Raw genomic sequence first — 12,367 nt, 5'->3', positions numbered from 1 at the left:
GGTTTCCTTTGGGTGCTCCAGTTTCCATCAACATCCTAAATACATGTGGTTTGGTAGATTAATTAGCTATAGGAAATCTCTCCCAATGTGCAGGTGGATGGTAACATTTTGCAAAATTGAAGGAAATCTGGGATGAGTAAAAGTGGATGAGTAAATGTATGGTTGATGGCCAGCACAGACCCAGTGGGCCGAATAGCCTGTCTCTCTGCTGTATGATTCTATAGGTTCACAGACTAGTTAGCTGGTTATCCATCCAGACTTAAGGCATGCAATATGGGTGGATTAGAGTTAGAGTGGTATGGAACAGATAAAGTGAGATGGAAACTGTTTGAAATGAAGATAAACACAAAATGCTGCAGTAACACAGCAGCAGCTATGTGAGAAGGAAGGTGGAGTAGATAAAAAAAATGGAAACAAGTTAAAGTTTGTAGCCAGGGGAACAGAAAACATGCTCCCAGCATATTTTCGAGAAGCAGAATTTTATGAAAATGTACAAGCTAAGTGTTTTGGAAATAAAAGACTGCACACTGTACAAGGAAACATTTATTGTGGAAGCAAGTCGTAAAGCTGACAGGATGAGATATTTGCAACTCTACCGATTAGATAATGTCAAAAGTGTCATTTTTGTGCAGTGACATTTTCCAATAAATAATATCAGCGGAAAGAGCTGCTGGTTATCACGTGACCCCGCCAGGGAGGCTTGACGCAGGGTTAGGAGTTGCTGAAAGCTTGCTGGCAGAGACTCTACCCGTGATGCCCTGTCTGTGCGGCACTGCAGAGCCCCTGCCAGGCAACACATGAAGCTCAGCTGTGGAGCACAGGGCTGCTGGGAATCATGGCACTTCTTCTGGGAATCTGCTCATGGATCCCCAGTGCATTAGGGCTGGCCAGGACTCACAAAACCATTCACTTGAACAGAGATTTTAAGGCTATGAGGTAGCGAGGTAAGGATAATGTAATATGTGCAGGAAGGAACTGCAGATGCTGGTTTATACTGAAGATAGACACAAAATGCAGGTGTAACTCAATGGATAATATTTCAGGTTGCAACCCTTCTTCAGACTGATTTAAAGATAAGGTAAGTTTGTGTTGCAATATTTAATTATTTAACTAAGTTTTAAACCATTTCAAGTGATTTATTTTATTTTTTCTAAATTACTGATGTAAGTTCTTTGAATTGTTTATTTGATTTATATTCATTTTTTTGAGTGTGTCCCAACCTCGGGGACATCGAGGGGCATTGAAGATCTTTGTCTCCACTAGCAGAAAGTGGCACTGCAAGGCAGGGCATTGCTATTCATCAATAGCTGTGTGTTACTTAACCTGTTAAATAGACCCATTGCTGTGCTGCACAACTTTATGAATCTAAAGTTCTTTGATGTTACATTTGTACCTAGGAATATTGCAGACTCTGACATCATGGCCGCATAATCATCCAAAAGTTTACTGAAATTTGTTTATATAGCTGATGCTGGAAATTTGAAATAAAAATGATTAATGCTGGAAATACTCATTAGATGTCAGAACTAGTTCTGATGAAGGGTCTTTGACCTGAAACCTTAACTTTGTTTTTTTTGCAGATATCGCCTGACATGCTGAGTGTTTCCAGCATTTTTTCTTTTTATCTCCAGAAGTTAATGCTATCACAAAGCTCTCTGAGTTGGAGCTGATGGTCCCTGCCTATTTGTTACTAGAAGAGCTCCAACAGAACAGGGCTGCTCTCCCTTCTGTCTGTACCTTCCCATTTTCAACACCAACAACCTCTCCTCGAAGGATTGAGCACTCTGCACAAGCACAGTGAAAACTAGTAATCTGGCATTTCACGAACTGGCATGCTCCTGTAACTGGCACTTTATATGTTTTGGAAGGAACTGCAGACGCTGGTTGATATCGGTTATATAGGTTGGAAGTCACAAGGCAAGGCCTGATGGGTTTACCTGATATCCATGAACAGTGCCTGTCCATCTGAATGCCCCACATTCTCTCCCTCTGCAGGTGGTGGTGCGGCTGAGTGATGATCTGCTGTCTCAGGCGGTGATGATGGTGGAGAACTGTCGGCCTACGCTTACCATTAACCTGGCGGGTGCTCGTCAGCACTGGCTGGAGGGGATGCTGCGGCATGAAATAGGTCCGTGTCCAAAACTAACCGGGTAGGATCGAAGAACGTTTTGTGCTTTGTCATCTTTGCCCTCTCCGTGCAATTTTCTTCTGTGTTCTCCTGATGTCTTTGACTCTAGTTCCTATGGATACCTTCTGTTGTTTGTTATTGTGACAATGTAATTGAGCCACGGTGGTTATTGTGATTGACCCTGAGCCAGTGCTGGACCGGTTCCATGTAGACATCTGTAATGGGGGTCACTGGAATGGGTAAAGGAGCAAGAACCTTGGCTGCTGTTGTGCCTAAAAGCACAAGTGTTAGCCCAGTTCATGCCAACAGTTCATGCTCACGCTTAATGATAGCGGAGTCAGGGGGTATGGGGAGAGGGCAGGAACGGGGTACTGATTGTGAATGATCAGCCATGATCACATTGAATGGCGGTGCTGGCTCGAAGGGCCGAATGGCCAACTCCTGCACCTATTGTCTATTGGCATAGAATGTTACAATAACTATAGCACTGAAAGAGGCTATTTGGCCCAACGTACTGGCTCTATATAACTGCATTTCAGAAAGTCCTTTCCTCCACATCCCCCCCACAGCTCAAAATTCTTCTCTCTAAGACACTTAATCTGCTCCCTTTCCTACACCACAATTAATCTGCCTGTACTACTCCTCCAGCTGTACATTCGAGACCCTGACCACTTTCTACGCAAAAAACATTTTTTCCTCGTGACCCTTTTGTTTGTTTGCAGTCAGTCTAATTTTCCGACCTTTCCACCAGTGGGAACATTTCCTCTTTCCATCTACTCTTTCAGTATATCACATCCTCTCTGGGCCTTTTCTTTTCCAAGGAGAACAAACCCTGCTTTTCAACTTGCCTTCTACATACAGTGGACAATGCACATCCAACCCCAAACCTTCCTGTTCTTTTACCCCTTTCAGAATTTAGAACCCCGTTAGTTTGTGTTAAAAATAATTTTAAACCCCTTTTGTTTATGTTGCCTTTTCACACTCTTCTTATCAAAATGTAACACTTCACATAACTTAGCATTAACTTTCTGTCATCTATGTACCTGTTCCACCACCTTGTCTATGCCTTCTTTGAAGTCTGTTAGTATCTGCCTCACAGTTCACCACACATCTGAATTATGGGTCAACCAGGGGTCAAACCTAGCCTCTGCCTGATTTGAACAGCATAATTCCCTGCACTGTGTCATCCCACCAAATGCATCTTCACATCCCATTGTTGGAATTTTCATGGGGTTACAATCCCTGTCCTCCAGATCTCACTGAAAGCCACACTGTACATGTTAAAATCTTCATGACAAACCTTCCTTATTTGAAGTCAATTGATACAATTCTTGATTTCCATGCAAAATATGTCGAGCTGTATTATCACTTTCCAATCACAGACATTTTTCCTCCTGCTTCTTTAAGGAGGGATGGGAGGTGGCTGTCCATTTAAATCTCCCTCTTCATCACAAGCAGTTCCTGGGTTCCCAGAGTTTACCTGTGCTGGAGAGGGTCCGATTATTTATTGCCAAGCTTTTGGTAAATTTCTGCCTGTTTTGACTGAAATTGTGTTGACCTTTCTCCCTATGATGATACTGGTGACAGAGCTGTCCTTGTGTTGTGGTGAAGCTTTCTCTCTCCATTTGTTTACTCAAAATATGTATTTGTATCAGGAACGCACTATATTCGGGGTGTCAATAACAGCCATCAGGCCTGGCATAGTGCGGCAGGCAGGAAGCTGTACAGCCTGAAGCCGGCGAACCCAACAGAAGAGGGCCTGGCGAGCTTAAACAGCGTGCTATACCGCAAGTACCCATTCCTGTGGCGAGCAGCTCTGCTCTACTACACAGTGTTCCAGGCCAGTCGGATGCCTTTCTGCCAACTTTTTCAAGACATTGCTAAGTTTGTCGAGGACCCAAACACTCGATGGGAGTACTGCGTGCGAGCCAAGAGAGGGCAAACAGATACTGCACTACCAGGTCACGTACACTGATGTCTCTTAAGCTAGTTTCTTGCTACAATTTAGCCGTCACTATTTTTTGTATTTTAGAGGAAGGTTTATGCTTATTGCAAACTCACTAATTGATATTTCTCTACATGGAAATGCCTAAGTAATGTGTAACAGTGTCATTTACTGTCCGAAGCTCTATCTCTTTTACCATAACCAGCATGTCCCAGCTTGATTACAGCTGTCTTTACCGCACTAATAGAGTTCTTGACAAAGCTGTCACAAGCTTTTCAAAGTTGTAACTGGTAGGATAGATAAGGGCAAAACAATTCAAGTTATACATTTGGATTTTCAGGTCTTCAATAAGGTGCCAGTGAAGAGATCATTAAACAAGATTAGAGCTCACGCGTGGAATGGAAGAACAGAATTCAAAGTATGGGAAACAACGAGTCACTGAGCTGGCAGGTTGTGAGTACTGGTGGGAGGGTCTTGGACCAGAGGCCAAAGCCTCAAGATAAAAGGACGCACCTTTAGAAAGGAGATGTGGAGGAATGTCTTTAGTCAGAGGGTGGTGAATTTGTGGGATTCATTGCCACAGGTTTGGAGGCCATGTCAATGGATGGCGGAGATTGACCGATTCTTAATTAGTATGTGTGTCAGGGGTTAAGAGGAGAAGGCAGGAGAATGGGGTTGAGAGGAATAGATCAGCCATAATTGAATAGCGGGGTAGACTTGATGGCCGAATGGCCTAATTCTGCACCTATAACTTATGAAGAGATTTATAAAATATCAAGTTTTGCTGATGATACAAAGTTGGGTAGCACAATGGGCTATGAAGAGGAGGCAGAGGAGTGTTGGGGGATATAGACAGGCTCTGAACAGGCAAGGATCTGAAGCCTGGGATATTGACTGTAAAATAGTAAGGCATCAATATTGTGAGAAAGTTAGAAAAGCAGAATATTTTTTAACATACGGAATTGAAAGTTGTTGGAGGAGCTTCTGTTTTTGTTCATGAATCACTGGTTAATAAACAGATTCAGCAAACATCTGGAACGTGACTAGTGAGTTGACCTTTATTGCAAAAGGATTTAAGTACAAGAGTGGAGATATCACATTCAATAATATAGTAATCAGCTGAGATTGCATCTGGATTGTTTCACAGAGGTCTCCCTATCTAAGATCAGGGGCTAGCAGCTGTGGCTCACCTGCAGTCCGTTTGTCTTTTGTGTTTTTTGTTGTTTTTTGTCTTAATTATTGTGTTTAGATGTGATGTAGTGTTTTTTGTGGTTGTGTACTATGTGTGGGTGGGGGACTGCAAAATTGTCTCTTCCGAACGGTGACGCGACCTTTTTTTCTGGGTGGTGTCTCCGTTCCCGCTGCGGCCTACCATCGGCCAAACACCTGGAGCTGGCGGCCTCCAGCTAGGACCACCTGGGCTCTGGTTCGCAGAGCCTGCGGACTGTACTCACCATCTGCGGAGCTGGCTGTCTTCGGAGGCTGTGGTGGCGCTGCGAGAGCGGCTGCGACTCGCCTTCGGAGACTCCGAAGGCTTCTTCGGCCGCGGGCCGTGGGGATATTGGAAGCTCGCAGGCCCCTGGGTGGGGGCTGACACCAGGAGCTCCGGCAGCGGCAGCGTCTTTGCCCGCCCCGGTTCACTCAGCTTGGGTCGGCCCGCTGCGGACCTTTCACCGTCCGGCGCGGCCTGGAACCGGCCGCGGGATTTTTCTCTGCCCGGCGGGGGCATCAATGTTGGGAGCCACGACTGGCAGCGTCTTCGCCCGCCCCGAATCGCGGGGCTTGGGTCGGCCCGCTGCGGACCTTTCGCCGTCCGGCGCGGCCTGGAACGAGGCAACTTCAACAGCCCGACCGTGGGAGAAGACGGCAGGGGATGAGAAATGACATTCTGGCCTTCCATCACAGTGAGGAGGTGACTGGAGGAGACTCACTGATGGATATTTCTTTTTTTTGTTTTGTGTTGGTTTGTGATTGTGTGTGTTATTGCTTATTTTTATTGCTCTTATTGTTGGACTGTACGTAATGGAATTTCGTCCAAAAGACATTTTATGGATGACAATAAAGGCTATTCTGATTCTGATTCTGATTCTGAAATTGTTTTACATTGCTGGCATAGTTCAGCACCATAGTGTAGAGACCCTATTGTCACAGTAGCAACCAGTATGACGGCATTCCCGGGATAACATGGTCGAAGTCCCCTCCTGCACAGCTCCACACAGAAAATCAAGTAATTCCATGCAGCGCTGCTATGGAAAATTACATTGCTGTCAACAGAAAGTGCCCGGTCTAACGTCCAAATGAAATCATATGACCAGAAAATGTTTGTAATTATGTTTCTCCTCCAACAAACAAATCACTGTCCAATTGAATGATGCTCAGAAAGTTATGTAAGTGCATGTCTAGGTCATGATGCATTTGTTACACATATGTATACCATATCCCAGTTAGCCCATAACTGTAATTTCCTAAAGACTCAATGTTTAATTGACATAGGAAAGCTTCAAAACCTATTGTCTCCCCAAGTTATTTTTCACAGAATGTATGAAGAACATTCTATACGTCTTTGTGATGTTTATGGTGTCCTTGGTCTGGTATGAGCCGTGCCTCACTCACATCTTGGGTCTCTGTTGTCTGCAGGCTGTTTCAGTAAGGACCAGGTATATCTAGATGGTGTGTTGATGCTCCTACGATACCGGAAGACCATTGATTTCAAGATGCTGGTGGCACTGGGGAAGGTAAGCGTATCTACCCTACTACAAGGTTTTTCTCACTCAGCTACTTGTTGTATGAGCCTTACAATTCGCCATTGGTGGGGGTAGCGGGGGAGCTTTGTAACACATGCCAACGAATAACTCAACATGCAAGAATGGTGTACAGTACAACAGAGTGGATTCATGGTAGGGGTCAACGGGACACCTGCGTCTTTCCAACGCCTTGTTAAACTTTGAGTCCATATTGGTCCATTACTTCTTTGAATAAAAGTATCTACTCTCCATTATTATTTACTCTCCCTTAGGCCTTGCATCCTGCTCCCCTCTTCATTTCATAAAACAATGAGTCATTGCAAGTTTTATTCTTACAGTCACTGACATTGGTGGTAATATATTGGCAGATGTTTCCTGATATGAGAGATATAAAGTTGAAAGTCATCCAGTTGGAGTTTTGAACATGACTTACAATGCTGAATATAATAATAATAATAAGCATGATGCCTCTGCATTTGAATGCAGGGCTCTTGCAAGGTCAAGCTGCCGATTTTATTTTGGGCTGCTGCAAGGTTAGAATGATGCCCTGCCTTCTGTCCCTACATTCTCTTAAAGCTTGCTGTCCTTCGCAATTGCCACGTTGCAAAATGGAGTGCAGACATAAGACAGCTTTCTTTCTCCATCTGTCCTACGGAGCAGAATGTCACATTGGATATACATGTACAAGCAAAGAATTTCACTGTGCCTTGTCACATGTGACAAAGTATTCCATTCCATTCAAGGAACTGAATGATTTCCGCTGACGATCTCCGCTGGGAGAGAAAGCCATCACTCCTCTTCTGATAATCTTCTTCCGGCGCATGACTGAAAAGACAAGAAGCTATCATCACCATCTCAGGTCGAGCAGTGAACAAACTCTGTCCCACTCCAGTGATCAGCTGCTCCTTCAGCTGAATGATACCATCTAACACCCATTCTATGCTGCCTCTGAATCTCTAAGGGGGATCTTTCACCTTGTACCACTTGTTCTGGAGCCTGCTGCATTCAGGATATGATACAATAATTAAACTGGGCTTTTACTGGAAAATTGGGTTCAACTCTCATTTAGCTGAATGATTGTGCCTTGTAAACATTTTATTGTCAATCGCTTCTATTTTTGTTTTACTTCTTTTACCCATTCAGTTGACTGGGCCCAAGATCTTAAATTTTCTCTATTACCATTCAGTCTGTCTCTCTTCCAAACCCCTGGATCTAATTCAGTACAACCACAGCACCATACAATAATCCCTCTCCCCGCCATCCTTGCTTTGAGTAAGTTCCCAAGACTGGCCTCCCAATATACTTTGACACCAATCGAGCCCTGTGCCTAGGCTTACCATTTGTCAAGAGTGTGGAAAATCTCTGACATATAAAAAACATTTAAATATATTAAAAAATGCGTCCAAATTAATCATGGTATGAAAATATTAATAATTTTATTATATTAATTGTCTTAAAAGATTTTAAGTTAAAATGCACAGAAAAACAATCAAATATGTTTCAATATACCTGTTAACAATTAATATATGTGTTACCTCAATGAATGCATCAGAAAACCTTTTACCCTCACAACAGTTCATCTTCATTGAACTGAGTCGCAAAGCCATTGGCAGGTGTGGTTTGAGTGTTGCATTTTCCAGTACAATTGCTGGGAAACTGCTGACAGCTGGTGATCTCCGAGGACCTGCTGGGAACTTCGGGATTTCCACGTCTCTCGGGTGTCATTGGGATTAACAATCTTTCCCACCCCTCAGAAAGTTGTATACAACAGCTTTGTATCTGATAGAGTTGAAAATTTTAATGAGCAGTTTTTAATGTTGGGATTATTTCCTGCAGTAATAGCAATGCAATTCAGAAACGTCTTTATCTTGCTATCTTTGTGTCTCTCTGGAGGATCAATAATACGTATCTCCCCCTTTCCACCATATCCCAGGTTTCATTCGAGGATGTGGAGCATCTGAAGAAATCCGCCGTCCTGCAGCACACGCGGATCCCGCACTTCATGCGAGACCAGGCCCGCTACCTGGAGCAGCTGCACCACATCACAGCCATCAATGGCCTGACGGACGAGGAGCTGCTAAGGCTAATCCCCAAGTAATCTCTGCCAGCAGTGGAGATGTCTAGGGTGGAGGGTGCCTCTTCTGTTTTGTTTTAAAATGCACTATTTCACTGCAGCGTGCGGGTGCATGCACACACATACCCACACACATATACATATATAGATACAGACATACATATGCTCACACACACATACAGGAACACATTTCTACACAGGCCTGCTCATATTGTGCATATCTGATCATATATATATATATATATATATATATATATGCATATAATATATTTCTACACTAGTACACAAACATATACACACCACCAACACAAAGGCACAGAGGCCATAGCTTTTTTTTGTGGTGATGCATTTGAGCATCCTTGGAGATTTGTATGAAAAAAAAATTGGGTATTTGTAACTACTGAAGCCAAAGCCTGGAGCTGGAGCTTCACCTCCTAACTTCTGTCCCATGTGCCATGTTTTTCCTATTTAAATGTATTAATTGTTTGCAAAGGTGCTGCTTTTTAAAGAAAATTATTTTAACTACTTCATGGAGAGGGAGAACAAAAGAAAAAATTATGGAAAAGAAAACCCCAGACACACTTGCATCAACATCAACAGTATATCTGCGATTAAGACTGTTTAACTCGTGCAAGGCCGTCCTCAGCTCAGGCAGGGGGATGAATCTGGCTGAGCTCTCCATTTCTTCCAGAGAAGCATCGCCCCTTTAAAGCAATTCCCTGTTTATGTTTTGCAAGCATGCAAAGGCTTAAATGCAAATTAAAAATGAAACCAAAAATAAAGGAAAATCATCCAGGAGGTGAGAGGCAGCCATGGTGAAGATAGTTAACATTTTGGCTAATGGATTTCCATTTGAACCAGATGATGATAATGATGAATAGCTCGTTAGAAAATACAGTGTCAGGGAGAAGAAGGTTGGGAGTTGGACAGGAAGAGAGGTCTGTGGTGTTTGGAAGATGTGATTAAATGGGAAATGGAATAATGGAACCAGGCAAGTAGAAAAGGTGATGGGCAGGCAAGGTAGCAGAATATAGGGTTTGATGAAATGGAAAAGGCAATGGTGAAATTTTAACAGGATGGCGAAGCAGAGAAAATCTGGGAACGAGGAGATGGTGGAAGAGGTGCAAATTGTCCAACGGGGTGTGGACAATTGTGATAGCTGTGTATCATTTGTAAATCCTGTCAAATTATCTGGGTTGGTGGTTTGTGATTTGTAATAGTGAGCTGCACTTAGGATGCAAGGAGATTAATTCCAAAACTTGACAATAATATGAAACTCGTAAAATACAGTTGAAAACTTTAGGAGAAGTGCGAAGTGATAGGTTGTGTTACAGTCAAAATTAAATGGGAACATGTTAAAAGTGGTACAGGAGCAGACGGAGTGAAGCCCTTCAAAGCGTGCAGGTCAGGTTAGGTTGGTTGCTCTAAAATAGGATTTAATGCATTATCAATGGGAAAGTATGTTAAAACTTTATATAAGTGTGTTCAGTTCTGGACACCACCATTTAGTAAAGATGTATAGGAAATGGTAGGGGGGGGGGGGGGGGGGTATTTGAAAAAGATAAAGTAGGATCTTTAGATGCCTTGTGAGATTTTTCATCTTAGAGCAGAGAAAGCAATGTAGTTAGATGAAGGTGTTTGATACAATACACAATCATGGTTAGTCACACAGACAGTTCAGGTGGATACAGAGGATGTCGACAGGAGTACATTGGAGAAAGTGTCAGGATTTGGATTATGAAATAAACTTAGTAGACTGTTGTGCTTTGGACTTAGGAGAAGAAGACAAAAGAAAGAATAATGGATTTTGATAGAAAATGTAATAATGCTTAAAGGGGAAAATAATAATGCTATAGGGAAAGAAAGGGGGAATGTGACTAAGAGCAGTGCCTAAGTGATAGGTCGACTGTCCTCCCTCAGCGAGCATCCTTTGGTAGCTGTGATGTTTGCCAGTACCTAAACTAGATCAGGTTTAGGACTTCTGATTTCTGCTGATGAAAAGGAACTGCCCACATTGGGATCCTTGTACTGAAGATCACTGTATCATAACACACAAAAATAACTGTGGATAAAGATATGATCCACTGTTCCAAGTTGGAATCTCTGGTGGTTTGGTTTCAGTTAAATATTTCTGGATGCCCTGAGAAGTCTAGAGCTGGATGGGTGACAGCTTCAATTGCAGCTGTGCTCAGCAGCATGGTAATATTATCTCCCTTCACTAGATGTGAGAATGCTAGATCTTTGGGGTGGGGTTACCATGAGTCTTGAGGGGTATTCAGGCATAGATTCCCACCAACTGTTCCACATTTCTTGGGATTTTCTTCCAAATAGTCAAGGATGGAGGTTGCTTTGCCTGCCTTCCCCCTTTTCCCTAAACATTTACCGGCAGGTTCAGTTCAGGTTTGGGCACCCCTTCCCATGACTTCTGGCTTCACTGATATCTGCAGGATCCTCAATGACCATTCAGCAGTAAGCTACCACATTGACCAGTGGTATCAGTTGGACATTCTCAAGGCATCCACCCATTTGCACACTAACCCTGCTCAAAATGGACGTTGTTTATTGCTAATGATCCCTGCACTTCTTAGGGTAAAATAAAATCTTTAAAGACTGGGATCAGCGGCTAATCGGGACTGTCGTGCGATTTTTTTGTGAAAATTATCATAATGATAATAGCAGGGTGGGTTTTCATTTTTTGTAATAACTTATTTATTGGGTTAATGAGGTTTTGCAGATTTGGGGACATAAAGGCTGTTTATACAGGGTGGGGGACAATTGGAGATGAATAAACTTGTAATGAAAGCTCCAGAGATTTGTCCAGCTGGTATTGGTGACCTGGGGTTTAGATAGAGGGTTAAACATTGATGGTTAGCAACCCATGGTTCAGAGAGACAAAGAAACCCTGTGTTGGTGACCCAAGGTTCACACAGAGGGTCAAACTTCGAGTGTTGGCAACCCGGGGTTCACACAGCAGGAGAAATTCTGCTCTCTCGGGAGGTACTTCCACATAACTGGACAGGAAGTTAAGGGCTTAAATGTGTTTTTAGAACAGATTTTTATGTACTCTGGAAATTTACTGTCATCTTTAAATGTAATATGGAAGAAAATGAAGAAGACTGATTTTTTTAATCCCGATCCAGTTTCTGTACTGTGTCGTGTTCAATAAATTTGTAATGATCGAGAGATGTCACATTTTTCAGTTCCTCAAAATATCAGACATGGCCCCAAAGATTAAAAAATGTTGATTGTACTTAATAAAATTGTAGACAATTGCAAAAGGACACAATGTTTTTAAATATTGTGCAAATTGTATGCAAATTGCATTGAGACACTTATGTGGCAGTCCTTCAGAAAAATTAGGTGGTTACCTCTCACATCAGGGATCTGTGATTCTCAGGCCAGCTTCCCAGGGATAGATTTGCAGTGGACAAAACCCAGTCAGTGCACAAGCTGGCTAGACATTATGTTTGGGGAAC

At 42.9% G+C, this 12,367-nt stretch overlaps 1 protein-coding gene across 4 annotated transcripts in view; it reads left to right on the top strand.

The window, feature by feature from the left end:
- Nucleotides 1-12,102, top strand: part of LOC144594283 (microtubule-associated tyrosine carboxypeptidase 1-like) — a 125,729-nt gene extending 113,627 nt beyond the window's left edge. For all 4 annotated transcript variants that reach the window (XM_078400567.1, XM_078400568.1, XM_078400570.1 and 1 more), the window contains 4 exons: nucleotides 1,996-2,128; nucleotides 3,784-4,089; nucleotides 6,711-6,808; nucleotides 8,751-12,102. In XM_078400567.1, the coding sequence (XP_078256693.1) occupies nucleotides 1,996-2,128; nucleotides 3,784-4,089; nucleotides 6,711-6,808; nucleotides 8,751-8,915 (702 nt within the window). In that variant the 3' untranslated portion in view covers nucleotides 8,916-12,102. The remainder of the gene's footprint in view (nucleotides 1-1,995; nucleotides 2,129-3,783; nucleotides 4,090-6,710; nucleotides 6,809-8,750) is intronic.
- Nucleotides 12,103-12,367: the final 265 nt, after the last annotated feature.

This window comes from Rhinoraja longicauda, chromosome 6 (genome assembly GCF_053455715.1).
Source record: "Rhinoraja longicauda isolate Sanriku21f chromosome 6, sRhiLon1.1, whole genome shotgun sequence".
In the NCBI taxonomy this organism is placed as follows: domain Eukaryota; kingdom Metazoa; phylum Chordata; class Chondrichthyes; order Rajiformes; family Arhynchobatidae; genus Rhinoraja; species Rhinoraja longicauda.
This window is presented reverse-complemented; position numbering and strand designations above follow the sequence as displayed.